Raw genomic sequence first — 22194 nt, forward strand, 5'->3', positions numbered from 1 at the left:
TGGCTATTAGAGACTTGAGGGTCACTTTTATAGGGTTTATTGGATTTTATCACATCATTATTTTGTTTCGCTTTATTTTTCTCAGTAGTTTTATCTTGCTATGTTGTGATCTCAGTCCCTTTATGTTCTTTGTGAACAAAACATTTAAGTTAATAAGATAAAATTGTGATCTCTTGATAGTAAGGGCTATTGTTGAAAATGGACATTTGGACACACAAGTACCAGTTTGCGGGCAAGTACAATAGTAAGATTCTATTTGTTCACTACTTGTTCTCCTGTTGGTGGTACTTAGCTTATAAAAATACCATTTAAACATGTCGAAATTGCAGTATAATTACTTATAGCTGGTCTCCTTCTAAGGATGGTCTCATTTTCCACCACTGTCAGATTTCTAAACCTCATTTATACATTTACCTCAAGTCAATCTCTGCCCCTAGAATGGGTGAATATTCTAAATATAGCATCAGAACAAGTGCTACCTAAATGTGTGAGCTGTGGGGGAATCCCAGCGAAGAAGCTCAGAGTAAAAGAGAATAGCCTCACAACCTTGGCTGGGGCTCAGAAGCTCTTAATGAGCATGTGTGGTCCTAAAAATGTCATTTACCCGGCTTTCTTTCAGCCTCTTTAATGTGGGAATAAAGTTATAGGATCATTGCATGAATTACTATTGATTTAATAATTAAGCTGCTCTCAACTTTTCACATTGAAGGTTTGCTATAAGTAAATGAAAAAGCAATTCATTAACATAGTAGCAGACTTTTAAGATTTTATACCATGTACTTGCATATTACAGTTTAATTTTTTAATGACTATAAGCCAATCATAGTTCCTGTTTGTGTCTTACATCTTGTTCAGTGAAAAAAAGGAATTCTCAACTATTGAAGTCACAGCCTAAAACCTGTAATTGATCAAAATTCCCAAGGATTTTTTTGTTTCATGGAGTTACTTGGCTTTTAGCAAATATTCTAGTTCCAGTTCTAGAAACTGTGCATGTGACATTTTTCACCTGTCTGTGGAAGACTTCATGTGGTCTCGCTAAACTTCTTAGTTATCTTCTCAAAGGAAAAAAACCAACAGTATTTTGAAAGTGTATGTTCATTTCCTTTTGTTTCCAAATTATTTAATCTACATGCATCTGTGTAGACCTACCTGTATGTAACAAGAGTGTTTAATTAAAGAGGGTTCCAGATACCTTAGAGATTTTAAAATTATTTTCAGAAAGTTTAATAGTTAAGTGATTTTCCAATATAGTCAGAGAGGAAGTTGGTTTGTTTGAGAAGATTATATGACTTTTTTTCCCCATCTAGCCATTTTAGGTGGTTTGAAGAAGGAAAGAACCATTTTTTCTTTTACACCATATTCTAAGGGCTATCTCCTTTGTCTTGTGTGTAATGAGGGTAACAATTAAAAATCAAAAGGAATCTAGTAGTCTTAGAAGTTTAGGAAGAGAAGTTTGTATTTTAATTAGGTAAGGGTTATAATAATATTAGGAGTTTCTTAAATACAGACAATTGAGCAGAGGCAGTAAACTCACTGATTGGAAGTTAAGTGTTTAGTGAGACAATAACTTCTCATACAACCATTGTGAATAGGATTTTTTTTTTTTTGAGGGGGGGCATGGGAAGGCTTGCGGATACAATGGTTTATTTCAGAAAGGAGAAGAACCTTGAGGGAGGGGTGGGGTTCCAAGGCACAGTTGAGTTTCAGAAGCCATTACTGTATATTTCATGGTGCCTTTTGTCAGGGTTTCGATGACAGTGACAAGAGGAAGAGGGAACAAACATGTTAAAGTCATTTGGCTACTTTTGAAATCAAGGCTGGGAAGAAAACATTTTCTGGCAGTAAATCACTTACTTGTCCTACAGTCTTTAAAGCCTTTTATACAAATGACTTTAACAGTTTTAGGGGTCATGCCCGGGGTTAAGAGACTGTTTGCCTGGTGTACATTTTGGTGATTAAAAAACAATACTTTACTGAGGTGGTAGCATTTCGGTTTAAGTCAGTGCTGTGAAACATTTGATATTTGTCTGATGAGGAAGATTTGCCTCAAGGCAATGTTGTACAAAGGTGATTTTATACTTGTTGATTTTATGTGTTACAAGGGCTATTAAAATAAACCAGTACTTAAAATGTAACCAAAAAACAAAGCTATAAAAAAAAATTTAAAAACATTTTAAATATTGCTAACATTTTGATGAGCGATTATTGTGCCATGAACTAACTCTAAGTGCTTTTACATATATTATTGAATTTAATTTTTAAACCCAACCCTAAGAGGTAAGAATTGTTATTCTTATTTTTAACTGTTGAGAAGTGAGGCCCAGACAGGCTAGTCAACTGTCCAAGGTCACACAACCAGTGTGGGTAGTGAGCTAGGAGTTAAACTAGGCAGAGGATCCCCAGGTTTCACGGACAGTACTCATAACTAAGGCCGCAATAGTTGCCTATGATTTTTAAGTGAGGCAATTCAAATAAAAATATCTATTAAATACCTAAATGTTTTATTGGTAATAGCAAAAATGCTGAAGTGGATGAGAAAGATGGATTTGGAGAGTGGCTTTAGTGATTGGTGGATGCATTAGGTGAAATCATACTTAAAAATAAAATGGGCTCATGCAATTATCCATTCTTATGACATTGTTTTATGCTTCAAATGGCCACCAGTGTGGTTAGCCTTTGAGAGACCACGGTGGTTTTGTATGTGTTTAGAGATTATCAGATAGTTTCGTGCTCTGGTATATTGTCCATGAAGCTGCAGTGTGAACTCTGGTCATATGGTGTGTTACCTGAATATTAGCATTTTTCCACCCTGCTCCTATGTTTTTTTCCCTATACTTGTAGACCTGTTGATGGGCACCCCAGCATCCCTGTCTTCATACCCCCACTGATCCTCTCCTGTGGAGTAGTTATTACAGTGGATTTTACTGCGAGGTGAAAGGTGCATTATGCCTACATGTAAATGCAACATTGGGTTGGCAGGATCTGTCTTTTTTTGCCAAGAAAAGTGTTGTGTTTTTCTTGTTTGTTGTTTTGTTGTTGTTGTTTGTTTTGTCGTTGTTGTTGTTTGTTAGTGCCCAGCAATTTTCATTGCCAGCAGCACAACGCTCATTAGGCAACAGTAAATAAACAACACAAGGCACTTGGAGGCAGGAAGTTGCATCTCAGTGTAGGAACACAGTTTTGAATTGACTTTTGGGAGGTGGGTTGCTAAATAAGGAGAGTCAGCTACCAAAGTGAAAATTAGTTCTTTCACCTTTGGGGAACCATCTAATCACAGGCTCTTTGGAAGGGCATCAGAAGCTGGTTTTGATGTTATAATAAATCAGATTCGCTGTAATTAAATATTAGCTCAATCTGTGTCTTAGGTAACTGTGTGTTGCCTTGCTGTTCATTGTTTGCCATAGATATGTGATTAACATTCTGTGAATTTGAAACTGATGTCTTGTTAATTGAATGCTTTGTTTTGAAACAATTCCAAGTAAATTTGGCGTGAATATTCCTAATAGTGCCTAGTTTGAAAATATGATCTATATTATTCCCTGCCTTATAACATAAGAGGAATACCAAATTCAGTTGATTTGGAATATTTTATGGGTTCTTCTATTTCCAAATTAATGGCATCTTACAGTAACTTACTGAAAATTGTAATTCGCAGTGAAAATTTTAAACTCACGTCCTTTGGAACTTTTTAAATCAGAGGAGATAAACTCGTTTAAAATTGATTTGTTTAAGCAGTTATTAATACATTCTTTTAAAAATGAAAAAAACTTTTTGCTTCACTTTTTAGACTACTCTTAACTAAGCAGCCTTGCTTTATGGAGCTTGAGGCTTCGGAAATCATTAAGTATTTATAAAGATGTGCATAGTTCTGTTTTATTCCCCCCTGACTTATACAGCTAGAGAATTCTTTTCATCCATGATTTTATGTGTAAAGCACAATGTACCCATTATTGAAGAGAAAATAGTCAGTGATTCATTCTCTTTAGTTTTGATACTATTGAAAAAATACCAATGATTATTTTGAATAATGTTTATTTCTTTGACTGTTAATATCTTACTCTTGCCTCTTTTAGGACCTGCTGAAGTTCCCATGATGTCACCCAATGGATCCATTCCTCCAATCCATGTGCCTCCAGGTTATATCTCACAGGTAAACCATTTGATGGACTTCCCCACTTACTATGGGCACTGTCATTGTCCTGAGAGAATATATGTTGAGGCTTCAAAACTTACTCCAGGATTAATTTAAGTAAAATAATGCTAGAGTTGTCATCAATTTTGTGGTACCACATGGCCCTTCCCGAGTCTTGCCACTTGTCATGCCAGAGAGTTAGAGGGAGGAAAACACAGCAGGGCTGCTAAGCTGCCCTCTGCCAAGGTGGGTTTCACACTTCACCGTTTGATTGTCATTCCTTCACAGTGTCTATTGCGTTAGAGATTTCTTTCCATCCCTACCACAATTTGCTAGGGGGGAAAATTTAGACTTAATTAGTAGACATGTCAAAGGAGACATTGTTAATATAAATAGGGCCTGCCCTCTGTTATGGGAGTCCCGTTTCTCCATAATGTGGCATGTCCTGGGGTTGGTGGATTACTGAGTATGATGTGAGAACTTGGCTGCCTGTACTTAAATTGATCTAAAATTTGATTTAAGTAAAATAGCAATTTAAAAAGTAATAGCAATATCAGAGGTATGTTGGGAGGAAAGAAATGTTAAAGGATAAAGTTATACTCTTAAACCTGGGTAATGTTTAAGATGTTCCAGGTGCCTGGAATGTGGATGTCTGTATATATTTTAGTTTTTTGTCCTGGGTTCAGCATTATGTGAGTGCCACGCTATTTCTCCCTGTATATCTCCCTTTCCAAATGCCTAACCAACAAACTGTTTCCCTCTCTATGCTCCTCCCACCCCCCACTCATTGTAAGAGCATCCTGTACTCATTGGGAAAAAATTCAGAAAAGGCAGAAGAATATAAAAAAAACTTATAATTTTTCTACCTACAGAAGATAATCATTGTGTTAACATTTTTGGAATTATAGTTCTCCAAATCTTTTTCCCCCTTTCTATTCTTTATCTGTCTCTGTCTGCTTTTACAGTGGTTTAAAATCTGTCATTTTAAGTTTTTAGTGATTTTGCTAGGGTGAAAAAAATTGGCAGCTACATTGGAAAATTGCTAAAGTGCAGGCAGAAATCAAAGAAGTTTTATCCTTCTCTGATGTAAAAACTTATCCATTTCTTTATTGTCTAAGCCATACTGCAGCCACTATAATTTCATTTTTTCCATCCTACTTTCATGCGAGCCAATTTGGCACCTTTCTTTGTTTTGTTTTGTGTAGTGAGAATGTTGGCCAGTTTTTCCCTTGTTGCAAATAAATGAGTTGTTTTACACAGTTCTTTGTAAACAAGAATCACTGGAAGGAGAAAAGGGTGCAGAGCAGGCCCTTCCAGCCAGCACATGTGATGATGGATCACAGTCACGTTGCCAGTCAATTAACAGAAAAGAACAAAGAATGTAGAATTCCATTATGTCTGCTGCTCATTTCTTTTGAACAAGTATTTCATTCCATTGAACAGAGTACAGTTCTCACAATTGTAACGACAGAAATAACACCTCCGTTTATGCTAAAGGTCCATTTGAGGAATACCAGTTAAAAGTTGAACATTTAGTGGAGAGAAACTGCAATGTACTATTTCTTGGGATAGGTGTTGCTGTGATTGTAGTAACTGCAAAACATTTTTTTGGGAATCCTAGGGAAAATATAGAATTTTAGATCATGGTTTATTTCTGATTCTGAAAAACTTCTGTAGACAGTCCAAATAAGAGTAAGAGCAGAGCTGTAAATTCACTTCCATAAATCTGATGATGAAAGCAGAGTGAAACACTTTCTCAGTTGAGGATTATGGAAGAAAGTGCTGGGAGATACTGGAAGAATAGTAAAAATGGGTCCCCGATCAGAAGATGGGCCCAGAGTTAGATGACCTTCACTAGTAGCAGTATATCCTTAATGATATTTGACAGTGAAGTGTCTGAGTAAAACATTATTAACATGAAGAAAACGGAGAAGCTGATAGGATGCGTGTTCATCTTTAAGGCTGACTGCATGCCCACTTCAAAGAAATGAAGGTAGAATAAAGTATAAAATGTTTTAGGAGACTTGTCATTGCAAGATCTAAGGAGCTAAATACATGTGGTCATGTAGATGTGGAAAGAAAGAATAACCCCCCCCCCTCCCCAAAAAAAAATCCCCTCCTGGACACATGTGAGAAATATCTAATAGTCTGACCCTGTACCAGTCAGCCCTACGTCTTATCCCCACAGTGCTTTTTCTTAAATACACGTGGCTTTCTTGTTCAGATCTATAGTTGGGCGTACGCTGCATAGAAGTTCTGTAGTGTAGTGTATGAGATCCGTACTGCTCAACTCTGCTCTCTCTCTCTCTTTCTAGGGTCACCATTACCTGTTGTCCCACATTGCTACTACCTTAAACTTCTGTCCCCTGGGTATGTCTGGCCTTTTCTCAACTACATGCTTTTTCTGTCTGTTCTTTCTCCCTCTTTGAAATACTCTAGAGCCCTTCTTTGACTGACAGTTCAATTTTGTGTGTCAAATGCCCCTCCTCAGTGTGTGGCCCTTTCAGAACCTCCAACTCAGAAATGGTTGCTCTGCTTTTTCAGCATTGTTGGCACTTTGTCCCATCTGTGTCATGCATACAATACATTTTATAACTGTCCCCAAGAACTCTTAGTGCCTCAGTGGGATTATATCTGAGAATCTAGAACATTTCCTGATATATTGTAGGTACAAGCATACCTCGACTGGTAGCGCTTTGCTTTATTGTGCATCACTGATTTTCCTTTCCTTTCCTTTTCCTTTTCCTCTCCCTTTTCCTTTCCCTTTCCTTCCCTTCTTTCCTTTTTTATTTTATTTTTTTACAAAAGATAATGACTCTTTATTGCAAGATGCGCTTTATTGAGATAATTCGCTTTATTGCGATACCCGCCTTACTGCGGTGGTCTGAAATGGAACCTGCAGTATTTCCGAGGTATGCCTGTCCTTGATAATTGTTTTTAAATATAAGTGATTCGCCAAACTGAAATAAAATAAATAAAGGAGACATTCGTAGATTTGTTTCAAAGATTTGCAGGTTCAAGTAGAGTAATAAAACACTTGGTGGCTGGAAAATTAGCAAGATCAAAGTGATGTATAGCTATAAGGAATGAAATGCTCTTAGTGTGGATTTAAGAGAGAAAGGTGTTCCAAGACAATTCAGGGGACGAAAGAATAGTCTCTTCAACAAAGAGTGCAGGGACGATAGGGTCCAGGGACAATTGGATATCCAAATACAAAAGAATGAAGTTAGACCTCTACCTCACACCATATACAAAAATTAACTCAAAATGGATTATAGACATAAGTTTAAGTACTAAAATTTTAGAACCTTGGATTAAGCAACGGATTCTTAGATGTGACACTAAAAGCACAAGCAGCCAAAAAAAAAAAAGAAAAAAAAAGACTTCATCCAAATTAAAACTTTTTGTGCTTCGAAGGAAACCACCAAACCTCATAGAATGGGAGAAAATATATGCAAATCAGTTTTCTCAGACTTTTAGCTAGAATATATAAAAGAGAAATTCAAGAATAAAAAGACAAGCCAATTTCAAAATGGGCGAAGGATCAGAATAGACATTTTCTATGGAAGATAAACAGATGGCCAGTCAGCATGTGAAAAGGTGCTGGACATCATTAACCACCAGGAACATGTAAATCAAAGCCATGGTACAGTATACTTCAGACACACTAGGATGGATATAGTAAATAAGATAGATAATAACAAATGTTGACAACGTTGTGGAAAAATTGGAATCCTCATACACTGCATTGGTAATGTAAAGTGGTACAGCTGCTTCAGAAAACTGGCATTTTCTCAAATGGGTAAATACAGAGTTACCATGTGACTCAGCAGTTTCACTCCTAGGTATATTTACCCAGGAAGAAAGAAGACAAATGTCCTCACAGAAACTTGTACATGAATGCTCATAGCAGCATTATTCATAATGGCCGCAAGGTGTAAACAGTGCAAGTGTCCATCTGTTCATGAATGCATAAACACAATGTGGTATATCCATACAATGAAATATTATTCAGCCATAAGAAGAAATGAAGTACTGATATATGCTAAAATGTGGATGAACCTTGAAAATATTATGCTTAATGAAAGAAGCTAGACATAAAAATGACACACAGTATCATTCCATGTATGTGTAATGTCCAGAATAGGTAAATCCATAGGAAAACTGAAAATAGATTAGTTGTTGCCAGGGGCCAGGGGAGAGAGTATTGTGGAGCTAATGGGTATAGTGTTTCTTTTGGGGTGATGAAAATGTTCTGGAATTAACTGTGAATTCAACTGTGAATTACTAAAAATCACTGAATTGAACACTTTAAAGTAATGGATTTTATAGTATGTAAATTGTATCTGCTGTGTAAGTAAAGCTGTTTCAAAGGGCAGGGGGAAGATAGTGACCAGTCCTAATTTTTATTCGGCAAGCTATGGGACAGCTGGGAAAAATGGCCCAGCCTATCTTGGTGCAGGTGGTGATGGTGGGAATAACTACTGGGTGTGGTATGCACTGTGCTAAATACTTTATGTCTCCGAGGTTTCACTGTCCTAACTTTTCATTGAGAAAGCTGAGTCTCAGAGTAGAAACAGGATCACAACCCAGGCATTTCTGATTTTACTGATCTGTTATTTCCCACTACGATGTGATCTTAAAGTCAGCAGCAGAGCCTGCCTTGATGGATGTACTTGCTTTACACTACATTACTTTCTGACAATGTGAGTGTGATGTGTGGTGTGCCTACTTGTGCATCTCCAATACTAAAACATCAGCTTCTCATTTATGAGATGGTCTGTTATGGTAAGAAAATTGAGGAGGGAAGTAAATAAATGGTTAAAAATATTACTCTAAACTAAGTCAATGGAAAAATTCTTGATTATAATGGATCTGTCATATAAGTAGCTGAAATTGCTTTAAAGATAAATTGGTAAAATTGGTCAAATAAATTTGACAAAAGGCAAATCTTAGGAGTGAGCAGAGATAATCTTATCGTTAAGACAAGCACCTGGAGTTGAAGAGTCAGCTCTGGTCTGCTCTGGGGTGTAGTTAGTATAACAATCTTTATTAGGGTGAGAAGGACTGAACCTTAAAGAGTGTGGACTTAGGGTAGGAGGACAATGGAATATTGTTTCAACTCAAAAGTCTCAGATACAGTAGGCTCATATGTGTTGTAGTGTGTGTTTTGTGCTTTACCTTTTAGTGGGAGGCTAGGGAAGATCTGAGGAAAAAATAACCTGACCTTTTCAATTTCTGTAGGCTGTTTTCTTTCAGCTATGAGAAAGTAGATTTAGGTAAGAGGGAATTTACCCTCGTCACATTCATCATCATCATTTACACTATGTAGAAACATTTGCGAGTGTGGTTGGGGTTGTGAGTGTGGTTGGGTTTGAGACTCTGGTAGAACATGGATGTTACTTGGAGAGGCCTGCCTTCCAATTCTACCATGGCTACTTCCCATGTCACTTTTACAGATTCTCTCACCACATATGCGAATACCTACCCGATCTGGTAGAGGTAAGAATTAAGAGAAATGTTATGTGAGGTGTGTAGTCTACAGTGGGCATTCAATAAGTGAGAGCTATTATAATGAAGACTGGTAGAATAATTTCAATGAAAGTTTGGCAGTTTGCCTGTCTAAATACATATTGAGATCACACACTATGAAGCAAATTTTTCCTTTTATTGTATGCTGGCCATGATTCTTCTCAATTTTTAATCTCATTATTAACTTTCTGAATAATTTATATATAGAAATTTCTTAAGCAGATGGCTTGAGTTTTACTTTCCATGCTTTCATAGTAATTTATGAAGAAACTTCATGTAGACCCAAAGATTAAAAAAACATATGAAAATAAAAAGTGAAACATCCAAGTTAATGTTCTATCATTTGGGAGACCACTCTCCTCTTCTCAGATAATTGATGTAACCTAAAAACTGAATAGTAGTCAAAAGTATTTCTGTTATAGCAGAAGTACACCCTTTACTTCATTCCATTGTTTTGGGGCTTAATGGGTCAGTACCTGTGGAAATTACATATATTCCATTTCCCTTGCCCAGGGAGAGACAAGAAGTCTATCTAAAAACGTATTTAAATTTCATTCCCCAGTGAGGAGTGTTTAGAGAGCTGGCCAGAAATCAGAGCCCTGTGGGGACAGAACGGAGTCCATTTGGTCCCTGGTGGGAGCCATGGAATCCTTTCCCCGGTTTTGCTTAGCTAAGCCAGCTGAGCAATAAACAATAGCCTCAGCTGCTTCCTTGTGGTAATTACAACCTGGGATTAAGCCAGTGCTGTGTTTCACCTTCAAGATTTTGAAAATGATGAGCTGAAAAGAGCATGAGGGGTTTCCCTGTGTCCTGACAGACTGAGAAGCAGACCCATTTTACAGCCAAGAATAAAGAGAATTGGAATCTCTTTGAAGACTTTAAGTCCTTTGGAGAAGTTGGTTTTTCTATAAGAAATTAGGAAAATATTCCACAATGAACGATGTATTCATGGAGGTGAGGAGCTTCTATGAAAAGAGTAGAAGACCTGCACATCTATTCTGATTTAGTTTCCATTATCCGCAGATTTGCAGCAACTTTATTTTTCATTTTATGGCTTATTTTGTCTGAGGAATGATTCCAGGCAGAGTTGGCATTGCTAAATTAAAGAAATGTACCAAGGATGTACCCTCCCCTGAAGCATTGTGCAAGTTTTCCTCTTTCTGAGCCTTCTGTCTCCCTGTTCTGCATTTTCTCTTGGATTTTTCTTTGTTTCTGAGATCCTGGCATTGTGGTATAATAGAACACAAGATTAGCAGGAGGAAACGTGAGCCCACTTGGGGCTCTGTGTCCAATTCCTTGTGTGATTTTTAGGAATATTTTTAAGCTATTTACTTGGGTGTTCGACTTGTTTGTTTTACTGGATCATTGTTGGCCTTCTTCCCTTTTAGCATTTAAACTCCACAAGGTCAGAGATTCTATGTGTCCTGTTCATCACTGGATCTCTGGTTCCTTGAAAGGTGTCCAGCACATAATTGGCACTTATCAATTAAGTGCTGGCTGGCTGGAGTCATTGTTATCTTACTGGAGGGTGAAGGGGAAAGGAAAAAGGATCTCAGGTTTTTTCCTAAAGTTAGCTGACTTTCCTCTGCTGTTCATATTGTTAAAAAGGAGATAAGCAAGAATATAAGTAAGTGTCCATAAGCAATCATTCCCAAACCTGTGGCAGACTCCTTTGGTATTTAGCATTGCCTTGACTGGAATTCTGGTCTTCACTTCTATGGAAAAATGATGGTTAATTTTATAGTAATATTGAGACAATGTCACATCTAGTAATGACTTATAAATCATTAGTAAGGATTAAATTATTTACATATATTAATTTGATTTTATTGTACAGTTAGTATAGTCTTTCTAAATTATTAACATTTGTCATACGTAACAACTTTTCTTAGAAAAATACCTTTGCCCAACCTATTAGGTACAAAGCTTTACGAAGGTTATGTGGATTTTATATTCCTACACACTCTTTGGAACCCATCAGACTTACAAACTTGTATAATAATACAGGTATTTTGCTATGTGATAAATATGATCTCAGTATCATCAATATGGATTCTTAATCCTTTTTTGTGCCATGGAACCTACTGGCAGACTGGTGAAGCATCTTAAAATATAAAATATAAAATTCATAGATACCATCTAGAACAACCTGCCTATGTTTTCGTGGACATGAGTGTGCTTGAGAAGCTGTGCTGGAATCATCTTTGTTTTTGGTCATGTCTTCTATGCTGATCAATGGCAAAGTGCTGGAGTGATAGGACCAGTCACTATCTACATACGCCTCCTGTTGATAGCTTTATTAATATCTTAATGGCAACTCAGTTTGGCACAGATTAAAACATCAAACTGCTACTTACTGTTTGTCTTCTGACAAATATTCTGTTCCTTAAAACAGCATATCCAATTAGTTGGAATAATTGGCCCATTTTATTGCTCGAAACCATGGATGTAACTTCTTATGTCTGGTGTTCTTATGTGTCACACAGATACCGGGGAGAATTAGACTTGATTTTTGAACTTTAAATGTGGTTTGTTTTGATATTTAGGTTGTTGATATACAGTAAAAAGAGATAGAAAACACAGCATTTCCAGTCACAAGTACTTGAGTATGAATCTTGTAACCCACTTAGCTGATACTACATTAAGTTACTTAATTGCTTCTGAAATTCTTCATCTAGAAATTAGGACTATGTTAGAGGATCTTCTGAATATTATGCAAGTTAAGTTTTGTGCCAAGCATTTTAAAAACTGTTAAGTGATATATGTCACAGGAGTTGTTATTGTCACCTTTGTTAATTTGGTAAATTAATCAGTTTACCATTTGCCTTCAGTATCAGTACCCAGTGCTGTATTTCTGCTTGGAGAGGAGGCAGCTTGACTCTTGGCAGTATCTCGAGAAGCTTAGCTGTGTCCAAACAGGGGCCCATCTCTTCCCCTGGGATCCTCAAGTTGGGGCCATTGGGATGTGGTACTAAAAGTTAAATTATTTATGCCCTAGTTGTGCTCCTTTTTCCAGATTACAGACTTACATAAGTATGAGTAGCTTGGGAGGGTGTGTGTGTGTGTGTGTGGGTAAAATGTTTAGGGGATTTTTATTCAATTATGAATCACCTTACTATTTAAAACCTTAGACTCGGTTACCTATAAATCAGATGGATTGGTTGTTTACTTATCCATTGGCATGAAATGTTTGAGAAAAGTAATTGGAATTTTCAAAGAACTTTTTAAAAAAATTCTGGTGATATCTATTATTAATCTGTAACTACTCTGCCAGGTGTTATGTAAAGAGCTTTTAGAAACCTAGAAACATCACCAATAATGCATTTTTCCATTTGGCTAAAATATTACTATGCTATATGGAAGAAGGAGCTGATCTTAAACCTATAGGGTCTGTTGTCTTAGGACATTAATGATAATAAAACAAGAGAAAGAGCAAATGTTTTATCAGTGTTAGCTATTATAGTTATGAAGAAAAATGAGGTAGAGAAGTATGTTTGGTGTTTTCAACCATAGTTACAATAATTAAATTTGAAAAGACAGAAAAGTAACTCAGAAGATTTGGAAAATACATTCAATTCTGCCACCATCTTAAATCAATTAACTCAACTTCATCTGTAAAATAGAATGACCACTTGCTTCTATAACCCTTTTGGTGGGAGAGGCAGATCTGAAATTCACACTAGAGGACACAGATGCCGGTGGAGGGGTGAGCACCAGTCTGGTTGAGAGAACCTTGGGTGATGGTGGTGGGAGTATCATCCGTAGTAGCAAAAAGAGATGGGCTAGGAAAAGTACATTCCTTGTTTCAAATTTCCACACAATGACGTGTTTCCATAGTATAGCGGTCAACACGTCTGCTTTACAAGCACAAAGTCCTGGGTCTATGGCCATGCCACCTTGAATAAGCCTCATGTCTGATCTTGGAAGCCAAGCAGGGTCAGGCCTGGTTACTACTTGGATAGGAGACCACCTAGGAAGACCAGGTGTTGTAGGCATAAAAAAAAATTTCCACACAAACTTGCTTTTTTCTCTTGTATATTTTTCACATTATTAGAAAATACAGAATGACGAGTTAGTACAGAAAAGGAAAAGTAGGAGGTAGCACTTTTGTACTCCTGGTTGGTGATGAATAAAATAAAACCTAACTGCATTTGGGATTGAAGTAGCACTTACATAGGAAATGTATGATTTTCATTGTCTTTCTTGTGAAATAAAATATTAAAATAAATAATATTAAATAATATTTAATATTTTAAATATTTAAAATAAGAGAGTCACGTATGACATATCTGCAGTTTGCTGGGTTTAGATTTCTGAAATTTTAGAGTATAATGTCAGATATTTACCTGGGATATGAGGTTGGGGTGGATTTGATAATGAATGTGTTAATAACTGGTAGACATCAAATGTAAGCAGATACACTTTTTTTTTTTTTTTTTAAAGCTTTTTCATTTGTTCACTTAGCCAACACTTACTGAAAGTGACATATCTGCAGTTTGCTGGGTTTAGATTTCTGAAATTTTAGAGTATAATGTCAGATATTTACCTGGGATATGAGGTTGGGGTGGATTTGATAATGAATGTGTTAATAACTGGTAGACATCAAATGTAAGCAGATACACTTTTTTTTTTTTTTTTTAAAGCTTTTTCATTTGTTCACTTAGCCAACACTTACTGAAAGCCTTCTGTGTTCCCAGGTACCCTTGAGGGACTTGCAATTGGGTGGGAGAGACAGATCTATATTTCATACTGCAAGACACAGATGGTGGTGGAGGTGGAAACACCAGTCTGCTTGGGAGAAACCTGGACTCTTTGCCTACTCACTGCTCCATACGACTGTTTTGTATTGCCTGGCCTTTTCTTCTGCTTGTTCATTGCTTGTGTACTTGGTGCTCAGTTTTAGCTGAGATTTCTTCCCTTCCCCGAATAGCCTGAGAGCCCACTTGAAGTATGTTGGCAACAGTTAGGAATCGAGCTTGACTTTCACAAACTCATTTGGTCCCAGTTTTCAGTGTGTAGGCAGCTCACTCTGTGTTCCTTGTCAATGAGCAAGCTGGCTGCCCAGCCTTGCCCACTGCTTACATATGTATGGGTTCATGTGTGTCCACGTGCATTCTGTTCTGCCCACTTCATGGCACATCCCTAGCCATCTGGGGCAGTCTTTAAAATTTTTTCTTTTGCCTCCGGCCTTTTAAGTAATTCTTTTGTTTGTCACCTGCAACCCAGAAGTAGAAGGACGGAGTTTTAGGAACTGAGTTTATTAAAATTCCTGTGGAGCATTTCAGTTCAGTGAGGGGAACTAGCTTCCTTCTCTGTCAGCTATCAGAAAAGACACTCGGACTCTCTAAATTGCTTTTAAGAGATGCAGTTTATTTAATTCTTGGACTCAAAATTGTTGCCCCGATAGCCCTTGGGTGAGCTAGCTCGACTTTCCTGAACTTTATTTCTCTTGTCTCTAAAATGAGGATAACTGTATATGCCTCACAGGGTTGTTGGGAGGATTTAATGAAGTATTAGTATTAATAGTAGTAATTGTCAGGTAAGATTTTCCTATTGTGTATCAGTTATTTCCAGGTCCTTAACATGTATTGCCTTATTTCAGTAGAGGATATTAAAGCAGAGCAGCAGATATTCAGTAAATATTAATTATATCTTGAATCCTTTCACATCTCTTAATAACCCAACTATCCTCTATCTTACAGTTCATTGTCTACATATTTATTTCTCAGCATACCTAACATGTGTTTAATTCTTCACATAATGAAAACTTTAGAGTACGGACCAAAATGTACTACATTCTGGTTCTGCAGCTGAACTAGTTGTACATTTTGACTGTGCTGTGTGTTGGTTTCCTTCATGTTCAACAGGGATGCTACTATCTAATTCTCCTATAGTTAAGGAAAATAACCCATGTCCAGCAGCTGGCAGACCACAGGCACTGGCTCTGGGTTTCTTTTTCGTCTGTCTCCCCTTGGCTGTCCTTATTGCCTCCATGTTATTTCATTTTGTTTTTAATGGTTCTCTTGGTCATGTTCTAAAAGCACTTATGCAAAGAAGACACATTTTCCCTATTTACTCTTATTCTTTATTCTCTAGCATCTCATTCTTGTGTGTAGGCCACAGGATAACAAGAATACTATGTACATAGAAGTTTCTCAGTAAATTTTTATGAGCAGAATAAAAAGATATGATGAATAATCAAACTAGCTGCCATCAGACTGATTTTCTTCCTTAGCTTGAGGAAGATGGCTAGGTGTTTGCTCATGGGTGGAGTGGGTAAACACGTTACTTTTTATAGAAGGTTTTTTTAAAACAAAAAACAAAAAACAGACAAGGCTGATAGAACTTAAGACAGAGGAAGCTTGGGAGGCTCAGATAGGTGGTATTATTTAGCTAGGGCTACCATAGCAAAGTACCCACAGACTGGGTGGCTTAAACAACACTTATTTCCTCACAATTCTAGAGGCTACAAGTTTGGTTTCTTCTAAGGCTTCTCTCCTTGGCTTATAGATGGACTTCTTTCTGCGTGTCTGTGCCCTAATTTCCTTCTCTTACAGGAACGTCAGTCATTGGATTACGGCCTGCCCATATGACCTCATTTTACCATAATTACATAACTTTAAAGGCTCTATCTACAATCACATGCTGAAGTACTGAGGCTTAGGACTTCAGCATACAACCTGGTTGGGGGTAAGGGTGACATAATTCAGCCTATAACAGGTGGCAACCTGAGAACCTAGCACAATGATCTTCTCCAAGGGTCTGAGCTCTAGAGGAGATATGCGAGTGACCATCCTGTAGAGCTAGACAAAAATCTAGAAAAAAACAATACTTTGTTCTTATTTCTGAGCAGCACTTACTAAAGTTTAGTCTGATTTTTCTTTTTATATTATACTTAGACTATTTAGGTTAATCTTACTATTCAGCACCTATTCCCCTCACCTTTGAATAGCCAGTGTTTAGCTCATAGTATGTTTCAGGAAATAATTGCTGAATTGAATATAGGTGGATTTGTTTGCCTCTGGACATTGTCATAATTTCATTCACCCCAAAAGGAAATGAATCTGTCTTTTCCATGGTTATTTGTGAAGATCGAAGGCACATTTTATTGCCTGAGGATTTTTGGACTGAACTCTGATTTCTAAATTCTTCTGCTACAGTAATATATTTCTTTATGAACCTTATTTTTTAAACTAAAGAATGTTATTGCCACCATTTCCTGAGTTGCTTATTATTTCGTGCACTATTATTGCTCCTCAGACTTATCCTTTGGGGAACATAGGCATAATTTCCTTAGACATGGATCAGAACTGAATTTGATAATTAAAAAATATGTAATTTGTGTTATGGAAGAACAATAAACAAAATAAATTACTCAGCATATTTTTTTGTTTCTGATTGTTTCAGAATTAATATTTCATTTCTTCAAAATAGTTTTAGTGATAAATTATCCCTTGATTGGTAAGGGAGCAGGTTTCTGAAAGTATCCCATTATACATGTACATGTAAATAAATGTCTCTCACAGATATCACAGAATAATTTAAGATAATTAAATGAGGCTGTCAGACAATTTTTATATATGCAATTTGCGGTTTCAAAAAGTTACTTAGTTTTCTAACTGGAAATCTTTTTTGGCGAATGGTAATTTATACTTTAGATTTAGTTTTAAAGTAGTAGAAATACTGTTTCTTACAAAATATAATAGTAAAAGATAACGTTTCAGCTCTTTATCTCTTTTGTTGTTTTTTTTTTCCTTGACTAGCATTCTTATCTTTGTGCTTTTTGCCCTTCTTAAAAAAGTGCTTTGTTTTCATAAGCTAGAAATTATATGATAAAATGAGTAAAGTAATTTCTTTTCATTACAAGCCCAAAGAGTTGTTCACATTTAGTGAGAGAGCCCTCTTCTGTTTTACTACATCGGTCAAGTTCGTGTGGCTGGCTGACCTAAAATATTTGTTCTAGAAAACAAATATTTTGCTTCTGTGGACCTTCCAGTATCTATCACAGGATCGAATGAAGTTTCCATGAAAGAGGAATATCAGGAGTATTTTACTTAACTTTTTCTTAGTAGCCAGTGGCAGAGTGGGGGATAGAAGACACTATAGAATGACACATTTTATATCAAATGTTAAGAATAATCCATATTTTTACTAAAATTGTACAAGTGTGCTACCAAATATATTTATGCTCTGCATTTATACAGTATAGAAGATGCTTTGATGATAATGATAGCACATGCATTAGAATTTCTAATATCACAGTTTAAGCACCATTTCACATATACCGGTAAGTTGGCAGCCATGCATTCAAAAATGAGGTTAATGTGATTAGCACGCCAAGATCCAGAAGAGGTTAAATTTATTAAAGAATACATAAAAAGCTGTGTTTTGAGCTTTATCAGAGAGATGACTCAAAAATCTTAATTTTCCAGAGTTAGTATTGCTTTATTCATGAACAATTAACATAGTAGTTAGTTCTGATAGTTATGTTAATTGGTTCATTAATAAACAAATATTTTTGTCTTCTTAACATAAAGATGAATGGGTATTAATTCAAACTAAACCTGTCTTGTACACTAAAGTACATACTAACATTGATAAACTTGCCATTTTGGATCAAGCAATATTTTAAAAAACAGCTTAGGATAAATTGTCTTTAATATTATTAATGTTTTAGCTAGCATTAAGTCATTTCATTTTGGCCTATAATCAGCCTCTTGAGGTATAATGAGAAATGCATTTCAACATACAAGTTTAATTTTTAGTGTTTTTTGTTTGTTTGTCTTTAAAAACAAAACTTTCTACCTTGTTTGTATCTGATTGCCTTAAATACTTGGTTAGACCAGCTAGTCTCTTGGGCACCCTGGTCCTGGCTTCTAAGTTTACTCTTATGCCCTCGCTGTCTCCTTCTTTGCAGTGTCTTGACCCAGAGGCCATTGTCTCAGCTTTCCCAGCCTTACCACTTTTGAGGTCCCCGAAGCCCTCCTGATTCTGTCATTCCATGCTCTTCTTCTCTGTACTCCACCACCTTCCCTTTTGATTACGGGATCTGTTATATTAGTTATTTCTTGTGTCTCAACAACATTGTTTGCTCTTAGAGCAGGTAGCATGAAGTTGGCCGCAAAGGAAATAAATATTGGTATTTTACTGCTTTAATTAATTATCTTTCTTGGATAAATTGAAAAACATTTGAAGAAAGTATGGATAGAATGTTAATTCACACTCACTCTGCTTTATAACAGGTCCCACATCCTAGTGTCTCCCTTCACAACACTCATCACTTCATCAGGGTGGGGACAGAGGTGTCCATTTTGATTTAGGATTGCTCAAGGTTTTCATTGGTTGGAATCCTCTCGTTTCATTTACATCCTTGGTCCCAGATTAAATGACCTTTTGGTACTTTTATGGCTTCTGAAGTTAATGTTCCCTTCGTTTCCTAAAGCCCTTGTGATGATGGAGCTGAGCGCACTGATGAAGGCACAGAATCAAGTGTTAGCAGGCAGATCTGGAAGCTCAGCTCTATGAAGCACACTTAGGTGCCCCAGAAACTGTCTTCCTTCTGGGAAAACCACTGAACTGATAGTTACATTCAAAGTCATTGTTAAAATCAGCATAAGTACACATTAAATTCATTTGTCTTAGATGAAGTCTTCAGAAGTCTTCTTCCAAGTCTTTTCGAAGTCTTAGAAGAAGACTTCATCCGTGAAATATTTATGAGACAAAGAAGATTTATTATCAAGCTTTTGAAACCTCTAAAAAGTTTCACGTTAATCAGAATTAGGTAGTTAATGAAAATTTCATAAATTTTAATAATTTAATGTTATTATTTCTAGAACTCATTTGACTGGTTGAACTAGAGAACCAAAGTTCAACATGCACTACTTTTTTTTCCAATGGAGGAGAGAAAATTAAAATTAAGGGGAAAGTAATTAAATACTGTATATATTCACAAGATATTGGCTAATAATACATACTACACTCTTTGCTGTTTTCTTTAGGTGATCGAAGATAATACTGGAGTCCGCCGGGTGGTCGTCACACCCCAGTCTCCTGAGTGTTACCCCCCAAGCTACCCCTCAGCCATGTCTCCAACCCATCATCTACCCCCCTACTTGACTCACCACCCTCATTTTATTCATAATTCACACACGGCTTACTACCCGCCTGTTACCGGACCTGGAGATATGCCGCCTCAGTTTTTTCCTCAGCATCATCTTCCCCCTACATTATACGGTGAGCAAGGTGAGTAGGTTAGTGATGGCACCGACAGCTGTTGAAACTGGTTACAGCACTTAAGTAGCTGAAGAAAACCGGAGAGCCCTTTATTTCTTCTGTAATAAACGTGGTAGAAGAGGGTCTGTCTGGCTCATGGGAAATTTCTAGCCTTTTTTGTCCTGGTTTGTATCTTGCAAAAATTACTTTGTGGGTTGCAGCTCTTTCTTTATATCATCCCAAGTTCTGTCCCCTATCCCAAAAAGCAGCACAGAGTAGGATACCACTTGATATTTTAGAAAAGAAGCAGTGAATCTATCATTTGTTCCTGTGTCCTGTTAACATATTTTTATGTGAGCGGCCTGAGGCAGAACTGCAACACATTATTTCTTAGACATCCATACAATCTAGCAGTGGAAGGGAAATTCAACAAGTGTTTTGTGCCCCATTTCCAGTGATAGAAGACTGTGAGGTCTTAGTAAGCTTTGGGTTTCCTGAATGCTCTATGTTGCAATCCTGGCTGAACTTGGGATCTGATGTGGTTCTCCTGAACCCTGTCTTTAGTTTAAGAATAGCCATTAGTGCAGCCAAAATTTCACTAGTTGTTAGGCAGATACTTACCTTGAAATGAAAAGGTGTCTCAGAGATACCGACAGTATGATTTCTTAGTTTTGGCCTTGGTGTTGGTTTAGTCTAAAGCCCTTTTCTATCAAAATGGATACTAAGAAACCAGATAAGTGAGGGTAAAAGTTAGACTTTAATGTTCAGGACTTTGCAAAGTGATTATCCTCTAAGTCTGGGTATGAATTGAAGCATTTTATTACTTCAAATATTTATTATGTTGGTTCAGATAAATTGTATGAGAAATACCTGTCATACCGTAGAGTCTTAGAGTACGTTACCTCTGCACTTTGTCTATCGGTTACACATATATATTTCCCCCTGTATATTCATCTCACATTTTGTTTCTCATTAACAAAAGAAACATTTGAGGTGGGTATTTTAAGTGAAATATCCTGTTGTAACTTAAGGTTAGATTTTGATTGGTAGTTTTTAGTAGTTAGAAATTTAGTATAATGCAAAAGAATAAGGTGCTATCATAATAGAGGTACAGAAAGATGATAGCAAAAAATGAAAAGTAATTTGATTTCATAGAGGCATCAATAACTTCTATTCATGTAATCTTGTCTAGTGACATAACATCCCAAAACATCAGATAAGTAGGCATATTCCATAAAAACATTTGGATAAAACTGAAAAAAAAAAAATTAATTAATTAACTATAATTAAAAAAAAGTAGTGCTGTGACACAATATACATTAAATATTTGAGTATTTGTCAGAGGTTTCTGGTTGTGTCTGAGCTTAGTGACATTGCGTGAAAAGCCTTGGCTACTGACTCTTTGCTTGATAAAGGGTGACCTGCCCTATTTTAGCAGTCTCTTGGTAGGATGCCACGTTGTTGCTGTTTTGTAAATTGTATACTTTGCAGTTTTAGACAATAGTATGATTTAAATCATCATTAAAATTAAGCAAAAAAAAATTATTATATCTTCATTTCATAGGGTATTTTGGTTTAATTTCATTAAAATAACAGCAGTAATGTACAATAACAGTGCCTTCATTGATTTCAAATTAGAGAAAGCAGTAAAACAAAATCCCTTTGCCCCTTTGCTTTTATTAAAAAAAAAGAGCCACGTATATGTTCTTACCTTAGTTCTCAATGCGCATACAGAAAAGAAATTTAAACATTTAATTTCCCAAACCATAAGCACTTAAAAATTTCTTGACATGTTTTGAAATGTTTTTATATAAATGTCTAGAGTGAATATTTTAAATCTCAAGTGTAATGCATTGTGGTATTTTAAATATTTATCCTTTTTGCATATTTGAACATAATTTATTTGGATATATGCCCTTTGAATAGGGTTGTATTTCTTAACATTATATGGTACAAATTGGTTATCTTGTGAAGATTTGCTTTTTAAATATTTTCTTTATGCTATGTGAACAGAAAGAAAATGAAAAGTGGAGCTTTACCATTGAACAGTGGAAACATCAGTTTTCAGTTATCTAGGGTGACCATACATTCCTGGTGTGCCTAGGATAGCCTTGGTTGAGGTCTCATGACCACAGAGGCCCCTTTTCACTCTCAGGAGTATTCAGGTTTGGATGGTAGTTTATGGTCACCCTGTCCATGTGGGACCCTTTTATCTTACGAACATGTAAGGATCTAATCTCTTTGTTATATATTGCATTTTTATCAATGTTTAAGTATAATTTTAAATTGATTTAAAATATAAATTTAAAATATCTCTC

General features: G+C 36.3%; 1 protein-coding gene across 4 annotated transcripts in view; it reads left to right on the top strand.

The window, feature by feature from the left end:
- The window catches only part of FNDC3B (fibronectin type III domain containing 3B), a 295959-nt gene that overhangs the window by 150457 nt on the left and 123308 nt on the right, over positions 1-22194 (top strand). For 3 of the 4 annotated variants that reach the window (XM_006910837.3, XM_015588553.2, XM_015588552.2), the window contains exons 4-5: positions 4074-4150; positions 19663-19906. In XM_006910837.3, coding sequence (XP_006910899.1) covers positions 4074-4150; positions 19663-19906 — 321 coding nt within the window. The remainder of the gene's footprint in view (positions 1-4073; positions 4151-19662; positions 19907-22194) is intronic. The other variant, XM_025046052.1, reaches the window with a different exon arrangement.

This window comes from Pteropus alecto, unplaced genomic scaffold (genome assembly GCF_000325575.1).
Source record: "Pteropus alecto unplaced genomic scaffold, ASM32557v1 scaffold33, whole genome shotgun sequence".
NCBI classification, from domain to species: Eukaryota; Metazoa; Chordata; class Mammalia; order Chiroptera; family Pteropodidae; genus Pteropus; species Pteropus alecto.